The sequence below is a fragment of the Leptonychotes weddellii genome, chromosome 1 (genome assembly GCF_054177405.1).
Source record: "Leptonychotes weddellii isolate Sample4059 chromosome 1, ASM5417740v2, whole genome shotgun sequence".
Lineage (NCBI taxonomy): Eukaryota > Metazoa > Chordata > Mammalia > Carnivora > Phocidae > Leptonychotes > Leptonychotes weddellii.
Window position 1 is genome coordinate 22,239,321 of NC_138369.1, and position 24,540 is coordinate 22,263,860.

Consider the following 24,540-nt stretch of genomic DNA (forward strand, 5'->3'; position numbering starts at 1 on the left):
TTTTTTTTTAAAGATTTTATTTATTTATTTGAGAGAGAGAGAATGAGAGAGAGCGAGTACATGAGAGGGGGGAGGGTCAGAGGGAGAAGCAGACTCCCTGCCGAGCAGGGAGCCTGATGCGGGACTCGATCCTGTGACTCCAGGATCATGACCTGAGCCGAAGGCAGTCGCTTAACCAACTGAGCCACCCAGGCGCCCAGTAACGTGCTATTAAGTATAAGCTATGAATGCCCTGCAAGAGAATTCTAGCCCTTTGGCTCGCAGCTTATAATTTAAAGCAGTCATTTTGGAGAGAGCGAGCTGGCAATTTATAGAAAACTCAGTGTGTAGGGGCACCTGGGTGGCTCAGATGGCTGAGCGTCTGCCTTTGGCTCAGGTCATGATCCCGGGGTCCTGGGATCGAGTCCCACATCGGGCTCCTGGCTCAGCAGGGATCCTGCTTCTCCCTCTCCCTCTGCCTCTCCCCCGCTCATGCTCTCTCTCTCTATCTCTGTGTCTCAAATGAATAAATAAAATCTAAAAAAAAAAAAAAAGTTATAAGAAAACTCTGTGTAAGGATGAGTGGAGAGAGAGGAACGTTTCAGATCTAGAGAGATGGAGGAGGGAAAACAGAGCCTTATGGGCACAGAGTGACTGAAAGCTTGAATAATAGGAAGGATGGTTAAGAATAAATAAGGCACAAAAAAGAGAGATATTTATTTAGAATGTTGGGAGTTTCCAGAATGTGTCTGGCCAGGTGAAAGTCTGAAACCCATTCTTGGCTCAAAATCCATGTCTCTGGCCATAAGAATTGCCTCTTTTTCTTGAAACCTACACACACACAAACCAGTTGCCATCTTTGGGACAAACAGGTCTGCCTTCAGTGCTTCTCTGAAGAGTATTTTGGCTCTGCTCTCCTGCCCTCTTTCAGCCCTCCTTCCCCACATCCAAGCCCAAGGGGGTAAGGCTGGTGTGGGAGGTGGCTCAGGGCAGTGTCCTCAGCATCCTTCCAGATCTGTCCCTTGTGAGTGGTCAGCCCGCCCAGCACCTCGTGGGCCTCATTTCTCAGCCCCTCCCCAGACGAAGTGATTCTCTTCGTTCATCAGGAGCTCTGGAATTCACTGTCAGGGAAAGCATTATCCTTCACATTTAACCTGGAATCTAGTCAGCTAAAAGGAAGACAAGAACAAGGTTTGCCTTGCTTGTTTTCTTTTTAATGGTTTTATAGCCACAAGTAAGCAAATGTCACTCACTGCGGAAATTCAGCCTGTAGATCCCAGTGGCCTTCAGGGAGGGGCCACTTGCCGCTGTTTCACCTTAGACTTACCCTGTGCTCTTGCTCTTCCCAGCTTTAAAAAGACCCGTCTCCATTGTACATTATAGAAGACTCGATTGAGAAAAGTGATGGGTTCTAATTTTTCTCCCTTCTTGATAAACTGTCCTTATTTAGCAATAGAACTAATTACACTTCCTGTACCCATTCCACTTTTCGGGGGCTGGGGGAGAACTAAAACCTTCACTGGTCTTCTGAAGTGAGTATTGTGCTTGTAAACAAAAATCCTACCCAAATGGTAGGGTGGGGGGGGGAGGGGGGATAGAAAAAAGTATGAAGAGGAAAGTGACTCTCTGGCAACTCTCTTAGCATATTGACTCTCTGATTACTGTATTAGCATATTTGCCCTGTTCTAAAAGGGTCACGGTTGTGTTTACAAACCAATGCATTTTGCGGTGAAGTAGATCCTAGTTTGGCAGTGAGAATAATCAGCATGTGATTCAGACTAATATTTTGCTCTCTTTTACTATTTGATTAAATGACACTAAAATCGAATAATGACTTATGTCCCCTCTCTTTCTCTTTCTCTCTCTTTGCTGTTTTCAGTAGAGCATGCACCATTTTGAACGTGAATTTTCGGTAAAGTAAGCTATACTAATTTCTCTAACTTTAAAGATGCTCTGTTTCTGGATGTGAAATGGGCCCCAGTGCATCTAGATCACTGAAGTGATGAACAAATGGGAAAGCAGATTTGGGACAATTTCCTTATCTGAACATTTAAATGAAATACAGCATCTTTAAAAAGCACCCAAGTGACTTCATTTACATTCATTTCATTTTCACCATGACCTTCAAAATCTTCATTTCCACTCTGATTGTAGTTTTAAAATACAGCTCTAAAACTGCAAATCAACCACATGGCATTTTGGTATATTTCAGTTTTGGAAAACAGGATCCCAGAGTCTTAGTGCAGCAAACATATTGGTTCCCTATCACTCTGATGAAGGGAAAGAGTGTTAGCCGATTGAGTTCTTGGTTTCAGGAAGATAATTCACTGGCTTTTATAACTGTTGGGGAAAACAGTTTTCTTTAAAGCATCCCTAATAATTCTTGAGTTGGGACATGAGTGCAGCCTTCTCATCTACAAAATACAAAGGCAGTTGGCAAGAGCTGGTGGGGCTGCCTGCTTCCTGAGGTCACTGCTCTCTGTTCCCTCTCGAGGGTGGCTAGCAGGTCCTGGTGTTGGTCTGGTGGCCCCATGGTCTCCCCACTTCCGTTCGCAGACCACAAAGGAACTCACACCTACAGAGACTTGTAGATGGCCCACTGCTAAAACTGGCCCCAAAGAAAGGGCACCCCCCCCCCCAGGTGTCCTTTTGCTGAGGCTGGTGAGGATGTTTCTAGCAAGGCATTCCACCCTAGATTGAACCTTTGCTCTTCCTGCAGCGGTCTGTGGTCCATTCCAGGGCCTCTGCTGGATTGCCAGGTTCTCCTTAGTTTGGTGGATGGGATTCTGGGGAGGGTAAAGTAGTTGGCTTTTGGGATTTTTGTCTAAGAGTAGGTAGGATGGGAGAGAACTGTTTTGGAACATCCCTCATCCTGGGTTTGCAGGCCAGTATTTTTCAAAGCAGGGAGAATTCAGTTAGCAACCAACCTTTTTTTTTCCTTCAAATTTTTATTTAAATTCTAGTTAGTTAGCAACCAGTGTAACATGGAATCTGTCTGGTCTTATCTGGGGCCTAGAGATAAGGGCTGTTGGGTACCTGCTGGCAGGGACGAGTCGGTGGCACTCATGCTGGCCTCGGGCACAATAGCCAACTCTGCACTGGGCCCCTATCAATATTGCCAACTGTTAGAACATGTTGTAGCTTAAGCCCCAGCGAATCTTTAAAGGAAGCTTGTGGACTATAGAGAATGTAAAATGAAAAGGCCAAAAAACCCTGATGGGGCCTATAGTCAGAGGCTGAGTCCCTGGGTCTGTGTTCTTGCTTCCTCCACTCCTGACCTTCTGACTGTGGGACTTCCTCCCTACTTCCAGAGTGTTCTGAGCTGGCAAGATGAGGTCTTGTCTTGCCCTGGTTGTACACATGAAGATCTGCCCTAGTTGTTGCAGGCCCAGTGAGGAAATTGGGCCTCATGGGACAGATAGGCCCTTTGGGTCTGGTCCGGCCCTCCTGGGGCAGACATCAGGGTGACCTTGCTCCTTACCCTTGGATGAGCAGCGTCTCCTTTTGCACAGACCCCCACTTCTCATTTGCTTCATAAGCATGGGTTACTCGGTGACACTTGGGACCGTGTATTTATTTATGCTACCTACATATTCAAGGAGATTCATTTTTAAAGCCAAAACAGTCTCAGCCTTTACTCGGAAAAATAAAGATCCATGTACTGAGCACCACCACCACCTCCCAAACTCTGAGATTGTCAATTTGCACTTTTAATTTTTGAGTGGCTGGTAACGCAGCCAAAGTCAAGGGTCGGCTCCTCGTGAGGACCAAGCAGATTCGTTCTCTATCTAGGTCCAGCCGCTGAGACCCACCTCTAGCCACCCAGAATCCCGGGCTGGAGGGGTAACGGGTCTCTGGATGGCTTGCTCTGTGCCTTTAGCACTTGCAGCCCAGAGCCTGTCTTCTTTCTTGTAACCTGCAGTGACTTTTCTCCAAGGTCAAAGCACAAAGCTGGCAGGCAGAAACTGAAGCCCCTTCTGGTACGGAATGTCAAACCCAGATGCTGGCCATTGGGTGGCGCTGCGGGGTATCGGCACCTGCGGCTCCTCTGGGAGCTCTTGGTGCTGCTGTTGAGTCCCAAGAGCCTTCAGAGACACCCCCCTCCTCCTGGGATTTCACTGGCCACTCTCCAAAACCCCCTTCTAGCACGCTTATTCTCCCTGCTCTTCTCACCTTAGCAATCATTGTGGGTTTAAAGTCCTTTTTATCTTAGTAACCCTGTAACATAAGGCTGGGAACATTTTTCCATAAGCCAGCCTGGCAGAAAATGCAATAGAACTTCATTCATTAGTTGTTACTCTATGGAACCAGTGAGAATTACATTTTGTTCATTTGTCTGTATTTAATGTTTATTCATATTGCTATATTTTCATCATTTGAGAATTCTGAGATTGCAGAGCATGAATGTGTGTATGTATGTGATTTTTTAATTTCAGCTGCCTTAGGTTTGAGTATTTTACTCAAGATGTAAGGAAGGTAAGTGGTTTTCTATGAAATACAAGACTTTGAACTGTTATGTGTCACCCTCGGTAAAAAGGATGCTCTTACCTAAGAATTTGATTGGTGACCCTGAACCACTCATCCACAGAAACTCAAGTGGTGATTGGTATGTTTACTTGTTACCACCACCCCAGCTCAGTAGCAGGTTAGAGGGGAAGAACGCCTAACAGAATGTCTCGCTATGTAGCCCTAGGAGGGGCCGAGGCTAAGGCTAGAAACAGACACAGGAGTCACCGAGAGCTGCAAGGTTCATAGGTAATGGGGCAGGTAACTGTGGCACCAGCAAGTTCTTTAAAGCAGGTCTTTGGCTGTACTCAGTTTTTATTTTGTCCTAGGAGAGTAATTCATTCGTCGATTCAGAATTATAACATTCAACTGCCACATGATCGTGTGCCTGGAAGCTAAGGGAAGTTTTAGATACGTGTCCGGTTTCCTTCTCCTTGCCCACCAGGGTAGAGTCTCTCCTGATGCTTCAGCAAAGATGTAGGGTTATTGCAGCTCGATTCTGTTCCTGGGTTAGGCCCCAGTGGAAAGAAGGTGCTGAGGAAGACTCCTCCCTGAGAATACCATTGCCAGGGAGAGAGCCCTCTGCCCCCCATCTTGCACTGTTAACAGTTATTAGCATCTTATATTTCTCTAATGCAGCCTAATAGAAAATTATTTGAGACACGTGCCCCTGGGGAACCCTTAACCCAGCGGGCACTGGTTCCTTGCCTAGAATCCTGAGTGCTTTGTCATTTTCTATTAAATCACATCCTTCAAATATTGTGTGTGTTGGGGCAGCTAAAGAAATGTTCATCCTTTATCAGTAATTGATACTCAGGTAGTCCAACTCTGTGCATACAAATGTCTGTCTTTACTTGCTAGCTCAGTAGGTGCCCTGGACCTGCCTAAAGTAGCTGATGGAACTTTTCTTTTGGGACCATTGCTAAAATTTGGAAATGGAGTTAGAGCCTCATCTACGTAGGGAGAAGGTCACTGTGTATAGTTTCATGTAATCTGTGATATTCAGTCTTAGATGACTATTATCTGGGGAAAATGGCAACCTTGAATTAATTCCCCTTTGATGCTTCTAGCTTTCTTGTTCAGCATTTTAAAAAACTGTACAGTACCGTAGCTCAGTCCCTCTGGGGGAACACATTTGCAGTCTCATCCAAGTCCCTTCTACCCGGGACTGAGCAGTAGCATGTGTGTGGGGTGTTGGGAGAGATGATACTCACTGTCCCCTTTCCTCCCCCCACCCCCCAGGGACGTCCGCTTTACCTCCTCCTCCTCCGCCTCCGCCTCCGCCTCCACCTCCACCACCAGCAGCTCCCTTGCTTCCTGCGAGCCCAGAGGTGCCTACACAGCTCCTGCCCCAGGCTGTGAACGGTGTGAGCCGCGGGGCCTTACTCAGCTCCATCCAGAATTTCCAAAAGGGAACTTTGAGGAAAGCCGAAACCTGTGATCATAGCGCTCCTAAGATCGGCTAAAGCTTCGTGTTTACACTTGGAGGGAAAAGTTCTTTGTTTTTTCCTCCCACCTCCAGTCCCTGAAGTACTCTTTCCAGATGAATGATTGCTGAGCCAGGACAGCCGCAGACTCTTTTGCAGATGCTCAGGCAAGAGGCTTCTCAAGAGGGAAATATTCAAGTAGAATAAAGTCAGGCTGGCGTTTCTGCCTTAAGAAATATTTTGCTCCTTTATTACCATTTTAAAGGAGTCTGGTTCATCCTCTAATGGGCTTCTTTTGGGGATAGCAGCATATTGGAGTCAACCTTGTCACCAGCTGAAGGAAACGGACAGAAAAACAGTGACAATGTTCAGTCACAGCAGTGAATGACCTTTGGGTTGCAATCCCTCCCAACCTGTCAGACAGCTCCCAGAAATGTTCCTCTCATTTCTCTATAAAGCATTTTCTGGTTCTTAGATAACTCCCATTTTTGCTACCTAATTTTGTCTTGGACATTATTAACACTGTAGTCCAAAGCATAGTTATGTTGCGGAGTGAGAGAAGCAACTGAGTTCTTCCTTTTCCATTCAGATAGACAGGGGCAAGTCTAGTCCAGAACCTTCTCTAGGTTCTAACGGGAATACCATTGTGGTTATAGAACTCAGGGCTGTGAAAGCAACCACTCTAGACTCCTAGTTCCTTTTAGTTAGAGTGTATTGGGCAGAAAATGTAAACATCAGGAAAAGCTCTTGCCGATCAGAGGATCTCCTTAATCCTCAGCAATAAAGTCAAGTTTGTGGTTTGTGGGGAGTTATTATTACAACACAAGTAAATTTGGCATCTATAGAAATCAATTCTGATTTTTGAAAAATTTATCCAAATATATCTTTTTAATGTTACTCATTTATTAGATCCTTTATCCTATGATTTGCTTAAACCCTTTAATAAATTGCACTTTAAAGGATTATCAGTAATCCATTTAAAAATTCAAGTACACACATCAGTGTTGGTTACTATGCAGAGAGAATGTCATTGTGTATAGTTTCATTTAATCTGTGATAAATGTTTAGCTGTATTTTTTATTAAAATAAACCATGTGAAGAAAATGTGTTGTCTGTAGCTTGGCTAGGCCTTTGAAGTGGGAATTTTTTGTGGGAACTTTTATAAAGAATAGTTCCATGGAGTATTTGTGTCATCTTTTCTCTCTTAATTACTAAAAGCTAACAATCCTGTCTTGCTATTTAAATTAGGCACCCCTTGTTTGCTTCTATAACTAATTTAAACCTGTCTTTTCTGTCTCAACTTCTAAAGAAGGCAGCATATGGCAGAATGTCTATTTTTCGGCAATAGGAAAAATACCTGACATGAATTTTGGTTTAATTTGGAACGGAACCCTATTACAATTGGGCATTTGAAGAGTCTGTGGACAAGTTCCTGTTACAAGTGTGATGGCAGTTTAGGTGATTTAGTGTCACTAATTTCTTAACAGAAATTCTTAGCAGAATTTTAAGACCTCCATCCATCCCACATTTATTACCTCAAGAATATAAAAATACAATTAGGGGCGCCTGGGTGGCTCCGTTGTTTAGCGTCTGCCTTCGGCTCAGGTCATGATCCGAGGGTCCTGGGATGGAGCCCCGCATCGGGCTCCCTGCTCAGGGGGAAGCCTGCTTCTCCCTCTCCCACTCCCCCTGCTTGTGTTCCCTCTCTTGCTGTGTCTCTCTCTGTCAAGTAAATAAATAAACATCTTTAAAAAAATAAAAATAAAAATACAATTAGTCATAGTTAGGAATTCCTTTATTCCGTATCAAAACAATCTTAACAGTAAATGTAGATAATAGCTTTCATCTTTACATACAAGTTGTCATTTTTGGATACATCTTTCTGTAGAACTCTGCCACATTCATACCTTGTCCTTGTGAGAGGGTAAAATTTTACATTAGCCTTATTCAAAGAACATGGTAATTGTAATAGACCAAAAAAACCCCCATGGAGTCTAGGGCAGGAGAGAAGAATTTTTCCACATACAAGCACATTTAAACTTCTTCCAAGTACAAAAACATTTGCGTTGTTGCTTTAGGGATAACTTTATGAATCCTAAGGTCTTACAGTACGATCCAGGTGAAGTGACAGCAAGTATTTTAAATAAATCCCAATGACTTGAAATTCAAGTCCAAACTAAATATTTAATGTTTTCTTTATTGCAAATATGATGTCTTTAACCTGAGGTACAGAGTTGTCTTCCAGAATCTTTGCATAAGGCATAGGGACATCAGCACCAGTGACACGAACTGCAGGAGCATCCAGGAAATTGAATGCAGGGCCTAGAAGAGAAGGAGGCGCAACTGAGAGAGGCAAGAAAAGCCACTTAGCACCACCACCTTCCCACAGGAGGTATGGCTCTCCAAAGGAGAGAAAATCTAAAGGAATACTAATTACCGGGACGGCTTCTGGCTTTTTAAGAATATTTAGCCAAAGGAAAAATGCCAAGGTGACAAGTTGAAAGTTAAGACTGTTGGCCACCCCTAGCTTTTGATCTCTATCCAGTATCCAGGTACACACTGTTTATTACAGCTTGAGCATTCCAGAACCATTTTCTCTGAAATACCTTCCATGATCCTGGCACAAACTTCAGCTCCTACTCCAAACTGTGGCCAGCCTCCTTCCACAGTTATGAGATGATTGGTCTTCATGACACTGGCTTCTATTGTTTCAATGTCCATTGGTCTGATGGTTCGCATATTTATCACCTGAGCAGACAATACAGATACGCTTCACAGAGTCACCGTGGCACAGATACCGTCTCATGCCCATAGTACCACCCCCTCTTTGTCTCCTGTTCATCTCTGGGTCTGGGAAAATCAAATCTGCCTATTCAAGAACAAAACGTAAAATGGGAAATTGTAATTAAAACATAAGTCTTTACTTCTACCACAAGTGGTTCTGTTAAGAATTCACTCATCCTCTTGGGCTTTAACTTCCTTCTCGTCAAAACAACTAATAACTACCAACTGACTGCTCACCGTGCACCAGGTGCTAAACTACGTGTAATTCCCACAACCACCCTGATGGGACAGTAAACGTATTCTCCTTGGTTTACAGCTGATGCGGCTGAGATTCACGGTACGGATCTTGCCCAAGTGTAACCTGCGAGCGGTACTTCCTGGACCTGAAAGAGTTAGACCCTGATTTCTAGTTTGCCCCTCTCCCGACCTCCAGCTCCAAGGTTGGATCCCAACTTGAGAAAGCAGGTACTACTCTAACAGAGCTAGAACCTACATGGTAAAAAGCTAGGTATTTGAAAAGCAAGAAGCTTCCCAGTTTCAAGCAGAGGCAGAACTGAGTGTCAAAGCAAGATTTTACACTTAGTTAACCTGTTACAGAATTCAAACTCCTGTTTCTGGGGTTTAGATTTAAAAGGAAACTTTCTGATTCTTTAAGAAGTGAATGTCCACATACCTCACATTCAATTCCCTCTTTAGATAGCACTGTCGCAGCTTCTAAGCAGTGGCCCACAGGTCTTGAATGGGAAACTACGGTTATGTGTGTCCCTGAAACAAAGTGGTCACAGATCAGAGGCCAGGTTGAAACTGAAGATGTTGTACTGCTCTGCAGCCACTGTGGCTCTTGTTCATTTGTAAAATCTTCAACTCAGCTCTGTTCCAGGGAGGTGAGGAATGTGGTAGCCTTCCTAGAGATGAAATTCAAATCTACTGGACTGAGAATTAGGAAAGCACAAGTGTAGGAGCAAAGCTTGACACATTTCTTAACTTGAACTCCTCCTCTAATTTCCTAATCAAAGTAAAGGGCAGTAACCTCAAGAATGAATTTGATCAGGGGTGCCTAGGTGGCTCAGTCGGTTAAGTTTCTGACTCTTGATTTCAGCTCAAGTCACGATCTCAGAGTCGTGAGATTGAGCCCGAGTTGGGCTCCGCGCTGGGCTTAGAGCCTGCTTAAGATTCTCTCTCCCTCTCCATCCAACCCTCCCCCACCTCTTAAAAAAGAAAAAAAGGAATGAATTTCACCAACATAAATAACAGGGGCTAGATTACAAATAATATTTAAGCATGTATAAGCGCTCTTACCTTGCCTTTCTATTTTGGCTTTTCCAATGGGAATCAGAAAATCTTTTGACTGAGCTTCTGAGGGAAATTCAAAAGGAACTCCATACATCAGTTCATTCTCTAGCACCACCACTGCAAAATACAAATATTTAACAGAAGTGACTACATGACCAAATGGATATACAACACTATCATTCATTTTGTGAAAAGTTTCACCATGCCGATTAGGAAGCCTCACATCTATTGTGTCCAGTAGCCTTGAGAGGATGATTTAGGTGCTGGCATTTATTGTCTGGTCAGTCCTCATTTTATCTACTGTAGTTAAACCAGCGTTGTAGATACCTAACAGGCCCCTTTGTACTCAGAAAAGCAAAAACAAAAACACCTTTTTTAAAACGGTCTTTACTGTATCTGTAAATCATTAATTAACATTTTATATGATATATCTAAGCCTAACTAGAAGCCTTTAACGGCTTCCTTCCAGGCAAAGATTTCAACTTAGTTCTTTAAGGTTCAAAAGAGACCTAAGGGTGACTCTACTGACCTGGATTATTATCCCGAATGGCTGATTTAATAAGTCCTTTTGCATCCTCTGAATTCCAGGGGCTGACCACCTTTAAGCCTGGGCAGTGCCCATACCAGGCAGCAAAGCACTGTGAGTGTTGGGCAGCCACGCCTGCTGAGGCACCATTGGGCCCCCTGAAGACTATGGGCACAGGCTGATGGCCCCCCGACATGTAGTAGGTCTTGGCAGCTGAGTTTATAACCTGGTCAATGGCTTGCATAGAGAAATTGAAGGTCATAAATTCACAAATGGGCCTCAACCCAGCCTGTCAAATCAAAAACAAAGATCTTAAAAAAACTAAAAAGCAATAAAAAGTGGCAACCATTCCAAAATTCAATGTTTTTAAAAGGTCATGTTAAATCTCTTTGGATGAGATTCATAAAGAGGATTACATACCATTGCTGCACCCACAGCAATTCCAGCAAAGCCCATCTATAAGTAAAACATAAACACAAGTGAAAATCCATAAAAATCAGAACAGTGTACACTTTAACATGCCCCTGAAAGGTATGCTTCCTGACGGAAGGCTTACCTCAGATATGGGAGTGTCTATGATCCTCTTATCTCCATATTTCTTCCACAGGCCTCGACTAACCTAAAATTACACAATGATCTCATTACTTTTAAATGTATATGGGGGCTAACAGCCACCTCAATTTATATTGCTTTCATGTATCCTGGGTTACCTTATATGCCCCATCATACTGGGCAACTTCTTCCCCAAGCAGAAATACCTTCTCATCTCTTTCCAGCTCCTCATCCATACCTTGGTTTATAGCCTCACGAACTGTCACCTGTCACAGGTATGGAGAAAACAATCAACAAAGATTACTACAGAATTATTTCAGATACTACTGAGATTCTCTCCTTTTATAATTACCTAGGCTGCCTACAGCATACAATATAAAAACTATCACTAGAACAGGCTTCTCTTTAAAAGTTAAAAGAATTCCAAAAGTAACATTTTTATCATACAGCCTGACTGGATTTGTTAATGAGAAGTTTACTGAACACTTTTCTTGATGTGCATCTAAACTTAACAAAATCTGTTTGCTAAGCAGACCAGCTCATAAGTAGTTTCCTAAGTAGAAATTATACTGGGTTGTTTTACTTCCACACTTGGTTTAGTGTGGGACAGAGAACTGTTAAGGAAGCCTATGTAAGACTATGTTTGGAGCACTCACTAGGTACCAGGCACTTCCAAACACTACCTTCAGAATCTACAAGTTATTTTACTAGACAGATTGGTAGAATCCTCTAGTAAAATAAAAGGGGTGGGAAATTCCTCAAAGGGTTGAACACAGAATTACCATATGATCCAACAATTCCACTTCTAGATAGATGCTCAAAAGAAATAAAAGCATGGACTCAGCTACTTGCACACCAATGTTCTTAGCAGCATTATTCACAAATCCAAAAGATGAAAACACCCAAATGTCCATCAACAGATGAATGGATGAACAAGATGTGGTATATGCATAAGATGGAATATTAGTCAGCCTTAAAAAAAGAAATGAAATTCTGACACATGCTACAACATGAGTGAACCTTGAGAACATCATGCTAAGTGAAATAAGCCAGACCTAAAAGGACAAACATTGTAGGATTCCATTTACAGGATGTACCTAGAATAGATAAATTCACAGGCACAGAAAGTGCAATAGAGGTTACCAGGAGCTAGGGGGAAATGGGACGTTCCTGTTTAAGGCGTAGAGTTTCCGATTGTGATGGTGATAAAGTTCTGAAGACGGATGGTGGTGATGGTCTCACAACATAGTAAACGGACTTAGTGCCGCTGAATATACACTTTAAAATGGTAAATTTGGTTATGTATATTTTAGTACAGTAAAAAATTTAAAAGGAGGGTGAGGGAAGAAGCGTCAAGTCTAGTGTACTCAGACCGCCCACAGATCCCAGTGAGCCTGGCGGGGGTGATCTGGTAGTGTGTCCAGCGCTGGGTCGCAACAGAGGCACGGCGAATTCCAGCAGGACGTGGGAATCCGTCGACTCCAGGGCCCGCTGCCGTCCCTCTCCCCACGGCGCAGGCGCGCCCCCGGCCTCCGCCCCGGGATCGACGGCCCCTCCCTGCCCCGGCTAGGGTCCAGGCCACCTACCTGCAGCGCCGCCGGCGCTGTCCGGTGGAAGCGCCTCCTCAGCAGCCCGGAGACCTGGCGGAGAGAGAGAGGACACTGAGAGGGGACGCAAGGTGGGCAGGGATCGCGCGGAGGCACGCGTGCCGCTGCCTACCTGTTCAAGGGGTCTCCGCATCAGGCCAGACACTGCCGCCATCTTGACTGTGTCCTCTAGCCGTCGCCGGGACGGCAGTCGAATTAGGCCCCCCCTCCGCCGCCAGCTCGGGCCAATGGCAGGGCGCGGCGCCTGCGTGCCCCGCCCATTCCCTCAGGGGTGAGGGGCCGAGGGGCGGGGCTGAGGTGGCGCGTTGGGTGGTTCTACCGCTGTCTTTCCTTGGGAGCGGGCGGCTGCTGCAGTGCGCGCTGCACGCCGGGGACGCCTCCGTAAGTGCTGGTGCTTGAAGCAGGGGGACCGAAAGTCAGCCTCTTTGGAACATGACTTAAGGCTGCAGGGACCTTAAGAGTTAGGTCAGCCTTTTGAGGGCACTGAAACCCTAAGGGCACCAGGTGTCGCTTGCGCACACTCTAATGATAGGAACTTAACCACCTTATGAATGAGCCCGGTCTTCCCGGGACCGCGCACAGTCCGTTGCCTAGAACGCGAACCAGAGCTTTCATTGATGCATTAAGCGCCTGCAGTGTGCCAGGCACTGTGATAAGTGCTTTACAGCTCATTTAGTTCTCACAGGAACCCTCTCAGGTGGTTACTGTTCAAATCTCCAGTTGTCCTCAAGTCAGTTTGGGTTGTCAGTCGTCAGAAAGTCCTTCATCCAAAATTTTCAGCGTCTATGGGCTTGACCAATCTTTTTTTTTTTTTGCTTGGTCATTTCAAACGAGATTTATTAAGAGGGCTTTTCACTCCCCCTACCTTTTTAGGTGTAATTTAGACACAGTAAAATGCACATTCCCATCATCTCAGAAAGTTTCCTCAGTGTTTCCTCCCAGTCATTCCCCACACATCACCCCACAAGCAACCACAGATCTGATTTCCATCACTGTAACTTAATTCGCTTGTGTTAGAACTTGAAATAAAAGGAATTATATGATGTGTACTCTTGTGTCTGGCTCAGCAAAATGTTTTGGATATTCATCCATGTTGTTGAGCATAGCAGTAGTTTTTTACTCTTTCTTTTTTTAATTTTATTATGTTTTTAATAATCTTTACACCCAACATGGGGCTGGAACTCATGACCCGGGGATCAAGAGCCACAAGCTCTTCTGACTGAGCCAGCCAGATGCCCCTCCTCTTTCTTTTAGTTTTTTCTTTTGAAAGACTTTAAGTGTCACAAGAAATTGTGAAACTAGTACAAAGAGTTTCCATGTACCCTTCACCTATCTTTGCCCACTGTCTCGTATAACCATAGTACCTTGTCAAATCCCCTGAATCGATACTGATACAATGCTATTAACTCATTTAGAGACTTTATCCAGCTTTCATCAGTTTTTATATGCATTCTTGTGGGGGTGTATAATACTATAGAAGTGTATTACATGTACAGATCATGTAACTCCTCCCACAATCAGAATACAGAATTGTTCCATCACCACAAAGTACCTCCCTCATGTTACCTCATAGTCACACCCTCCCCAACCCCTAACTCCTGGCAACCACTAATCTGTTCTCAGTCACTATAATTTATTATTTCAAGAATGTTTTATACATGGAATCATACAATATGTAACTCTTTGGGATCAGCTATTGTCACTCAGCCTAATGCTCTTGAGATCCATTCAAGTTGTTGCACGTATCAACATTTCATTCCTTTTTATTGCTAAGTAATTGTTTTTTTTTTTTTTAAAGATTTTATTTCTTTATTTGAGAGAGAGAGAATGAGAGACAGAGAGCATGAGAGGGAGGAGGGTCAGAGGGAGAAACAGACTCCCTGCCGAGCAGGGAGCCCGATGCGGGACTCGATCCTGGGACTCCAGGATCATGACCTGAGCCGAAGGCAGTCGCTTAACCAACTGAGCCACCCAGGCGCCCCTATTGCTAAGTAATTGTATGTTTATCCATTGACCCCTTGAAGGACATTTGGGTTATATCCAGTTTTAGCAATTACCAGTAGAGCTGCAATGAACATTGGCTCATAGGTTTTTGTGTAAACATTACTTTTCATTTCTTCAGGTAAATACTGAGCAGTATGATTATATCGAAGTGTTTTTCCAAAGTGGATATACCATTTTACATTACCTCCAGCCATGTATGAGACATCCAGTTGCTCTGGATCCTTGCCTGCATGTGATATTACCAATATTTTCTATTTTAGCCATTGTAATAGATGTGTAGCAGTGTCCCTCATGACTTTTAATTTGCATTTCCCTAATGGTTAATGATTATTGAACATCTTTTCACATGCTTACTTGCTGTCCATCCTTGGCGAAGTGTCCAAGTCTTTTGCTCATATTCTAACTAGATTATTTGTTTTTTATTTTAGTAAAACATGCATAAAATTTACCATCTTAAGCATATAGTTCATTGGCATTTAATATGTTCATATTGTTGTTCAATTACCACCATCATCCATCTCCAGAACTTTTTCTTTTTCTTTCTTTTTTAATTTTTAAGTAATGTCTACACCCGACGTGGGGCTTGAACTTACAACCCTGAGATCAAGAGTCGCATGCTCTACCCGCTGAGCCAGCCAGACACCCCTCCAGAACTTCTTCATTTTCCCAAAAGGAGACTCTGTAGTCGTTAAACAGTAACTCTCCATTCCCCTCTTCCCCTAGCCACTGGCAGCCACCATTCCATCTCTATAAATTGGACTTCTCTACCTCATATAAGTGAAATCATACTGTGTGTGTGTGTGTGTGTGTGACTAGCTCATTTCAGTTAGCGTAATGTCTTCAAAGTTTATCCATATTGTAGCCTGTCTCAGAATTTCATTCTTTTCTAAGGTTAAATAATATTCCAGTGTATGCATATATCACATTTTGTTTATCCATTCTTCTGTTGATGGACATTTTGGTTGTTTTCAACGTTTAGATTTGTGAATAATGCTGCTATGAACATTAGTGTACAAATATCTATTTGAGTCCCTGCTTTTAATTCTTTGGGGTATATACCTAAAAGTGGTGTTGCTAGATCATATGTTAATAGTATGATTAATTTTTTTGAGGAAAGACCATTCTGTTTTCCATTGTAAATTAACCAGTGCATATTCCCACCAGCAATGCACAAGGGTTCCAATTTCTCTACATTCTCACCAACATTTATTATTTTCTGCTTAATTGTTAATAGCCATCCTAATATGTATGAAGTAGTATCTCATCATGGTTTTTATTTGCATTTCCCTAATGATTAGTGATACTGATCATCTTTTCATGTGCTTATTGGCCATCTGTATGTCTTGGAGAAATGGCTATCCAAGTCTTTTGCCTATTTCTCAACTGAGTTGTTGTTTTGTTGCTGTTGAGTTACAGGAATTCTCTATATAACCTGGATATTAATCCCTTATCAGATATATGATTTACAAATATTTTCTCCCATTCCTTGGGTTGCCTTTTCACTCTGGTGACAGTGTCCCTTGTTACACAAAAGTGTTTAATTTTGATAAAGTCCAACTTATTTTTTCTCTTATTGCCTGTGCGTTTGGTATTATATCTGTCAAAGATTCAAAATAGCCCAAGTAAAACCAATGAATCACTGAAGTAGTAATTAGTAAAAACTTACTGTGCACACACCAAAAAGACAGTTTATAAACTGGGAGCCCTCAAACCAAAACAAGACATGAGTCTTAGGAGTATATTGTTATAAAGCAGTTTATATAGTGAGAAAGCAGTGAGTTTATTTTTCATGGTGATTGGTTATAATATTACAATTTTCAGTGATATTTCAGTTAATATTTTCATATTAACCTTGGGAAACAGTTCAAGTTTTGCTTTTCATTTATAGGGACGCAAGCAAGAAATTATCCAGATCGAGTTAGCATTGCAAAATAAACTAAATGAAGCTTTGTTTGTATGACGAAGCTGGTTTTGTCAGTTCAGAAAATTTTCAAGATTGGTCTCCGTTTGCTTCTGATTTAACATATCTAAGAAATCATTGCTAAATTCAATATCATGAAGCATTTCTCCTATATTTTCTTCTAAGAGTTTTATAGTATTAGCTCTTATGTTTAGGTCTTTGGTCGATTTTGAGTTAATTTTTATATATGATGTAATGGTGGGTCCAATTTCATTCTTTTGCACTTTTTTTTTTTAAGATTGTATCTATTTATTTGAGAGAGAGAGTGAGAGGAGGAGGAGGAGAAGCAGAGGGAAAGGGACAAGCAGATTCCCTGCTGAGTAGGGAGCCCAATGCAGGGCTTAATCCCAGGACCCTGAGAGCACAACCAGAGCCAAAACCAGGAGTCGGACGTCCAGCTGATCCACCCAGGCACCCCAGTACCACACTGTTTTGATTAGTGTAGCTTGGTAGTAAGTTTGAAATCAGAAGTTGAGTCCTCCAGCTTTGTTATTCTTTTTCAAGGTTGTTTTGGCTACTTGGAGTTCCTTGAGATTCCATATGAACTTTAGGATGGGTTTTACTATTTCTGCTAACACTGTCATTGGGATTTTGATAGGGACTGCACTGGATCTGTAAATTGCTTCAGGTGCTATTGACATCTTAACAATATTAAACCTTCCAATCTATGAAAACGGGATATCTTTCATTTATTTGTATCTTCTTTATTTATTTATTTTTAAAGATTTTATTTATTTATTTGCCAGAGAGAGAGAGGGAGAGTACAAGCAGGGGGAGTGGCAGGCAGAGGGAGAAGCAGGCTCCCTGCTAAGCAAGGAGCCCGATGCAGGACTCGATCCCAGGACCCTGAGATCACGACCCAAGCCGAAGGCCAGATGCCCAACCATCTGAGCCACCCAGGTGCCCTATTTGTATCTTCTTTAATTTCCTTTAGCAATGTCTTGTAGTTTTCAGTGTTTAAATCTTTAGCCTCCTTGGTTAAATTAATTCCTAATTATTTTATTCTTTTGGAGGCTATTATGAGTGGAATGGTTTTCTTAATATCCTTTTCATATTGTCCATTGTCAGTGTATAGAAATGCAACTGTGACTTTTGAGTCCTGATTTCATATCCTGCAAATTTGCTAAATTTGTTTATTAGTTCTAACAGGTGTGTGTGTGTGTGTGTGTGTGTAATCTTTAGGATTTCCTATGCATAAGATCATGCCATCTGTAAAAAGAAATGATTTTATGTCTTCCTTTCTAATTTGGATGCCTTTTTTTTTCCTTGTCTAATTGCTCTGACTAGAGCTTCTAATACTATGTTGAGTAGAAGTAGCAAAAGCAGACATCCTTGTCTTCTTCCTGATCTTAGAGGGAAAATTTTCAGTTTTTCACCATTGAGTTAGCTGATGTTAGCTGTAGGTTTTTCATATATGGCCTTTATTATGTTGAAGTGGTTTCCTTCTACTCCTAGTTTGTCAAATGTTTTTAACATGAAAGGGTGTTGAATTTTGGCATACACTTTTTCTGTAGCCACACAGTTTCCCCCCTTCATTCTGTTTATGTGGTCTATTTCATTGACTGATTTTTGCATATTGAGATTATTTTCTTACTGTTGTGTTCAGAGCACTGTTTATGGATTCTGTATGCAAGTCCTTTGTCAGATACGTGATATGCAAATATGTTCTTCAGTTTATGGGTTGTCTTTTCATCCTGTAAGGTTACTTCACAGGGCAAAAGTTTTTAATTTTGATGAAGTCCAATTTTTCAACTTTTTCCTTTTATGGATTATGCTTTTTGGTATCATATATGAGAAATTTTTACCTAACACCAGCATACAAAGATTTTCTCCTTTTTTATAAAAGTGTTATGGTTTTGTGTTTTCCACTTAGATCTATGATCTATTTTGAGTTAAAATTTGTATAAGATTTAGGTTTAGATTGAGATCTTTGATTTTTTTTTCCTTAAGTATGTCCAATTATTCCAATACCATTTGTTGAGAGAACTACTTTCTCCATTGAATTGTTTTTGCATGTTTGTAAAAAAATCATTTGACCAAATTTGTGTAGGTGTATTTCTGGAGTCTGTCCTGTTCCATTGATCTATATCTCTGTCCCTCCTCCTCCTCCAATACCATACTGTCTTGATAACTGTAGCTATATTGTAATTCTTAAAATCAGGTAGTGTGATTCCTATAACATTATTCTTTTTTTTTTTTAGACAGAGAGAGACACAGCGTGAGAGGGAACACAAGCCGGGGGAGTGGGAGAGGGAGAAGAAGCAGGCTTCCTGCTGAGCAGGGAGCCCGATGAGGGACTCGATCCCGGGACTCCAGGATCATGACCAGAGCCAAAGGCAGCCTCTTAACCAACTAAGTTGCTCCAAATCTTTACCAACATTTGATGATAGCAGTTTTTAAGATTTTGCTATCCTGTTGGTTGTGGGTTTATATATCATGTGGTTTTAATTTTTATTTCCTTGATTACCAACAATGTTGAACACCTTTCCATGTGCTTATCGTCTGTCAACCTCTTTTAGGAAAGTGATCACAGCAGAATTCAAACTTCACATGTAAAGTCTCAGTGAATGAAAGTCTCCTTCTGTTCCCTCAGGATGAAGCAGAGAAGACATGCTTTGTCTCCAGGGACAGGTGGCATATTAGTGATTATTACTATTTTATCAACAACAATGTCTCCGGTTTCTATGATATCTTATAAATACATTTTTATGAAACTGACCTTATCTTTCCTCACAGGTTACAAAAACTGGGAAACCCTGTACCAAAATATAATATACAAATGAATATTGGATAAAGAAATTTTTAAAAAGCAGAAATAGTGAAAAACTAGAAGCATTCACATATCCATCAGTTGGGAACTGGTTTAATGAAGCATGTTACATCTCCTCCATGGAATATCATTCTTCTGTTAAAAGAATAAAAATAGGAGAATGAGGCAGACCTACATGTATGGATCCATACGTATATATCATATGTTCTTATTGGGAACAATCTCCAAGCAAGGTTAGATATGAACTAAGAAAATGGAATCCCATTTGTCTAAATAAAATACAGGAGTAAATATATATACTCATAAAAAAAGTGTTTTGAAAGAATTCATGAGAAATTGTGAAGAGAAGCTAAATGGTGGAAGGGTAGAATTTGACTAATAGAGATCAAGGAATGTTTTACTTTTTATACCTTTTATGTAGTATGATTTTTTAAATAATGAGAATACATTACTTTAGTTGATTGTTAATTAACATGCATAGTTCATAAAATTACAAGCCAAATAACATACTGGGAAAATCTTTGTCACAGAAATGGCATAAATTTATATAAATATTTAATACATGAAGAATTCCTAAGAAATAAGGAGAAAACACTAATATCCCAATGGAAAATGGGCAAAGAGCGTGAAGAGACACTTCACAAAGTAGTAGAAATGACTAGCAAACATGAATTATGTCAAAAAAATAAAACAAAACCATGAATTATGTCTGACTTCACTCATACCCAAAGGAATAGAAATCAAAGAATCGATGAGACCTCATTTCTTGGCCCTTCAAATTACTAAAGATTTAACAAAGTTTATCTAATACTTGTAAGGGTTCAGGGAAATGGACACTCATACACAGTATTAATTGTTCCAGTGTTTCTGGAAAACAGTTTGTTAGTCGATCTCAAGAACCTTCAAATAAATATGTTCATACATACAAATAAAGGTGTTTACATATTATAATATATCCATATTCCTTTGGCCTAGTTATTCTACTTGTAAGGATTTATCCTCTTAAATCTTGGTTGCTTTTGATTAATTTATGTGAAAATATTCATATAGTAGGACAATTTTTCAACTATTTAAATATCTGGGAAAATACTTAGATAAATTAGGGTATATTCAGATGTTGAAATATTACATAATACCTGAAATTCTATCTTTAAAGAATTAAATAGTATGCAAAAGTATTTATGAAATAATATTAAATGAAAAAAGCAGAATAAAAATAGTTTGAAATATAATCCCAATTTTATCTAAAAGTATGTATGTGGTTAGAAAAATGCCTGGAAAGGAGAATGTGTAGTAGCTTACATGAGATTTAAAAATAAAAGGAAGATTTATAATAAATCTCAATTGTGATCAAAATACTATTTATTATTTTTATGTATTTCTTTCCCATATATCCATATGCCTTTATGTTTTATATTTTATTTTGAATTTCAAAAATATTTTTGAGTAGGAAATTTATTTCATTATAGGAAAAAAAACTCAAGTACAGGAAGGTATAAAGTAATTGCCCTCCCCTCCCCCACCTTGGATACCTTGCTTCCTCTCCCCACCTCAACAGCCACTATGACTCATTTCTTCTGTGTATTTACAAGAAGGACCACTTGCGTATAAGCATGTAAGACTGTATCTCCCTTTGTTTACATGAAGATTAGCTTTTTAAAAATATATTTTTTAAGTGAGCATACAGTAAAATTGTGTGTGTGTGTGTCCAGCTCTATGAGTTTTGAAGCTGACAACCACAATGAGGATACAGAACAGTCCTATGACCCCCAAAACTCCCTCCTACTGTCCTCACGAAGCCCACTCCTTCCTCCCATCCCTAATAACCACTAATCTGTGTTTGTTGCCATACTATTCCCTTTTCCAGAATGTTATATAAATGAAATCAAACAGTATATAACTTTCTGAGACTGACTTCTTTCACTCACATAATACCTTTGAGATTCATCCAAGTTGCCATGTGTATTAATAGTTCATTCTTTGGGGGCGCCTGGGTGGCTCAGTCGTTGGGCATCTGCCTTCGGCTCAGGTCATGATCCCAGAGTCCTGGGATCGAGCCCCGCATCGGGCTCCCTGCTCGGCGGGAAGCCTGCTTCTCCCTCTCCCACTCCCCCTGCTTGTGTTCCCTCTCTCTGTGTGTCTCTCTCTGTCAAATAAATAAATAAAATCTTTAAAAAAAAAAAAAAGTTCATTCTTTGTTCTTGCTGAGTAGTATTCTGTTGTATGCATGTACCACAGCTGGTTTATCCATTTACTTGTTGAGGGACTTTTGAATTGTTCCCAGTTTTTGGCAATGCTGGATAGAGCTAATACAAAATTTTTTTAACGGAGTTTTGTGTAAACATATGTTGGTATTTCTCTATGGTGTGAGATTGGGATTACTGGGTCATATGGTGTGCGTATTTAACTTTTAAGAAATTGTCAAACTGCTTTCTGGAGTGGCTGTACCATTTTGTATTCTCACCACCAGTGTATGAGAGTTCCAGACACTCCATATCCTCACCAACGCTTGGTAGTATCATTTGTTTGTTCTTTTTGCTTTTTTGCCTTTCTGTTAGGTGTGTAGTGATATCATCATTGTTTTAATTTGCATTCCCTAATGGCTAATGATGTTGAACATCTCTTCAAAGACTTATTGGCCATTTGTATGTCATCTTTGATGAAATAACCTGTTTAAATCCTTTGCCCATTTTTTATTAGGTCATTTGAAATTTTCTTACAGTTGAGTTACATATATATTCTGGATACAAGTTCTTTGTTGGATAACTAACTTGCAAATATTTTCTCACAGTCTGTGGCGTATCTCTTCATTTTCTTAACAGTGTCTTTTGTAGAGAAAAAGGTTTAAATTTTGATGAAATTCAATTTACCAAATTTTTCTTTTATGGGTCACATTTTGGTATCTTATCTAAGAACTCCTTGCCTAACACCAGATTGCAAAGGTTTTCTCTGATGTTTCCTTCTAAAGTTTTATAGTTTTAGGGGCTCCTGGGTGGCTCAGTCAGTTAAGTGGCTGCCTTTGGCTCAGGTCATGATCTCAGGGTCCTGGGATCGAGCCCCATGTCAGGCTCCCTGCTCAGCGGGGAGTCTGCTTCTCCCTCTCCCTCTGCCTGCCTCTCTGCCTGCTTGTGCTCTCTATCTCTCTGTCAAAAAAAAAAAAAATAAAATCTTAAAAAAAAACCTTTAAGGTTTTATAGTTTTACATTTAGATCAATGACCCATTTTGAGTTAATTTTTGTTTAAGGTGTGAGGTTTAGGTCTCAAGTTTTCTTTTTTTGCAGATGGTGTCCATTTGTTTCAACATCATTTGGTAAAAAGACCATCTTTTCTCCATTGAGTTGACTTTGCACCTTTGTACATAAATCAATTGACTGTTTTGTGTGGGTCTGTAGTTGGGACTATCTCTTCTGTTCCATTGATCTCTATGTTTATCCCTTCAATATTATAGTCTTAATTACTGAAGCTGTGTAATCGTTTTTAAAATCGAACAGTGTAAGTCCTCCAACGTTACTCTTCTTTTTCAAAATTATTTTACAATCAGCTTATCTGCATCTACAAAAAAAAATCTTGATAGAATTTTGATTGAAATAGCAATCACCAAAACTGGAATATCTGGATTAGTGATCAGCAAGGGAAAGAAACAAAGAGTGATTTAAATATTTCTTTTTTAAAAAATTGATATTTCCAGTTTCTCCATTACAAACAATGCTGTGATGAACCTTGTTTGAATGGGACAAACTTTTAGGGGTCTTAAAGGGGGATATTATGGGTGTGTCCGCATGCACGCACTCGTACGCACACGCATTGGTCCATTGGGTTATTTCTGGTACTGCCCTGATAGAATTTAGTTTCTGGAAGCTTTAGAAGCGTAGCTGTTGAGGAAAAGCCATCCAGGTGAATTCCCCCAATCCCTTTCCCACGTGGCGGTGACTGTTTTATTCCCGAGGCTCAGCCCTAGAGGGCGCCCGCTCCACTTGACTGGCGGCAGCAAACTGCAGGAGGCGCAGAAGCCCGTGTCAGGGCAGCCACGTGACTCGTGAAACGTGGGGCCTCCGAAAGTATAAATACGTCTGTTCTCTGGCCTTAGCCACATTTTCTGTGGGTTGCAAAACTCAGCCTAAGAGCCCAGATTTTGGCTTCGCAGCAGCAAAGGCTGAAAGAGGGAAAGGTTGCCCAGAAAGCTTCACCCACACGTTGTACCGTGAACTTTTAAAGGATGGATACAACTCCCCATTTCCAGGCGCGGCATAGCATCCCAAACATTCTGATGCTGATTACTTGACTAGATTTAAAAAAATGTTTTTTTTAGCTGAAGGAAAACTATTTTGTTTAATATATTAGAACCTATTTATAATACTGGGTTGGAAGAGATGTCTCTGAATTAATAACACCAGTCTTATTCTATGTGTAGTTGTTATATTTAGGTAGGCAGGATTTCACATTTTCTCTGGATCTGTGTAAAAATGAACTGTATCATAATAGTGAGTGTATAACTTTAAAAATGCATTTAGGGCGCCTGGGTGGCTCAGTTGGTTAAGCAACTGCCTTCGGCTCAGGTCATGATCCTGGAGTCCTGGGATCGAGTCCCGCATCGGGCTCCCTGCTCAGCAGGGAGTCTGCTTCTCCCTCTGACCCTCCCCCCCTCTCATGCTCTCTCTATCTCATTCTCTCTCTCAAATAAATAAATAAAATCTTTTAAAAATAATAATAATAATAATAAAAATAAAAATGCATTTAAATTGGGACACCTGACTGGCTCAGTCCCTAGAGCATGGGACTCTTGATCTGGGGGTTGTTGGTTCAAGCTCCACATTGGTGTAGAGATTACTTAAAAGAAAATCTTTAAAAATATGTATTTAAGGGGCAGCTGGGTGGCTCAGTTGGTTAAGTGACTGCCTTCCTCCAGGTCATGATCTCAGAGGTCCTGGTCTAGAGCCCCATGTGGGGCTCCCTACTCAGCTGGGGGTCTGCTTCTCCCTCTTCCTCTGCCACTTCCCCTGCGTGTGCTCTCGCTCTCGCTCTGTCTCTCAAATAAATAAATAAATAAATAAATAAATAAAATCTTTTTTAAAAATGTATTTGAGGGGCACCTGGGTGGCTCAGTCAGTTAAGTGGCTGCCTTCGGCTCAGGT

General features: G+C 41.1%; 2 protein-coding genes and 1 long non-coding RNA gene across 20 annotated transcripts in view; 2 read left to right on the top strand and 1 right to left on the bottom strand.

The window, feature by feature from the left end:
* PXK (PX domain containing serine/threonine kinase like) overlaps nucleotides 1–24,540 on the top strand; it is a 108,457-nt gene that overhangs the window by 68,189 nt on the left and 15,728 nt on the right. For 5 of the 17 annotated variants that reach the window (XM_081819793.1, XM_081819801.1, XM_081819807.1 and 2 more), the window contains one exon: nucleotides 5,728–6,765. The exons of 5 other annotated variants lie outside the window; for them this stretch is intronic. In XM_081819793.1, coding sequence (XP_081675919.1) covers nucleotides 5,728–5,951 — 224 coding nt within the window. In that variant the 3' untranslated portion in view covers nucleotides 5,952–6,765. Of the gene's footprint in view, nucleotides 1–1,858; nucleotides 3,181–5,727; nucleotides 6,766–24,540 lie in introns of those variants that run through there. 7 more of the 17 variants (XM_081819843.1, XM_081819867.1, XM_081819828.1 and 4 more) reach the window with 4 other exon arrangements.
* On the bottom strand, nucleotides 7,690–12,886 carry PDHB (pyruvate dehydrogenase E1 subunit beta). 2 transcript variants are annotated; one of them, XM_006747799.3, is made up of 10 exons: nucleotides 12,787–12,886; nucleotides 12,654–12,707; nucleotides 11,226–11,333; nucleotides 11,072–11,134; nucleotides 10,936–10,971; nucleotides 10,519–10,804; nucleotides 9,996–10,106; nucleotides 9,370–9,461; nucleotides 8,519–8,660; nucleotides 7,690–8,234 (listed from the first exon to the last, which is right to left on the bottom strand). In XM_006747799.3, exons 1-10 carry the CDS (start codon nucleotides 12,826–12,828, stop codon nucleotides 8,089–8,091), a joined length of 1,080 nt encoding a protein of 359 aa, XP_006747862.1. In that variant the 5' UTR covers nucleotides 12,829–12,886; the 3' UTR covers nucleotides 7,690–8,088. The 2 variants fall into 2 exon arrangements, with proteins under 2 accessions (XP_006747862.1, XP_081676024.1); XM_081819898.1 differs by lacking the exons at nucleotides 12,654–12,707; nucleotides 12,787–12,886 and adding an exon at nucleotides 11,850–12,502.
* LOC145721502 (uncharacterized) lies at nucleotides 15,290–20,769 on the top strand. Its single transcript, XR_014145226.1, has 2 exons — nucleotides 15,290–19,269; nucleotides 19,375–20,769. It is a non-coding gene; the product is annotated as an uncharacterized LOC145721502 (long non-coding RNA).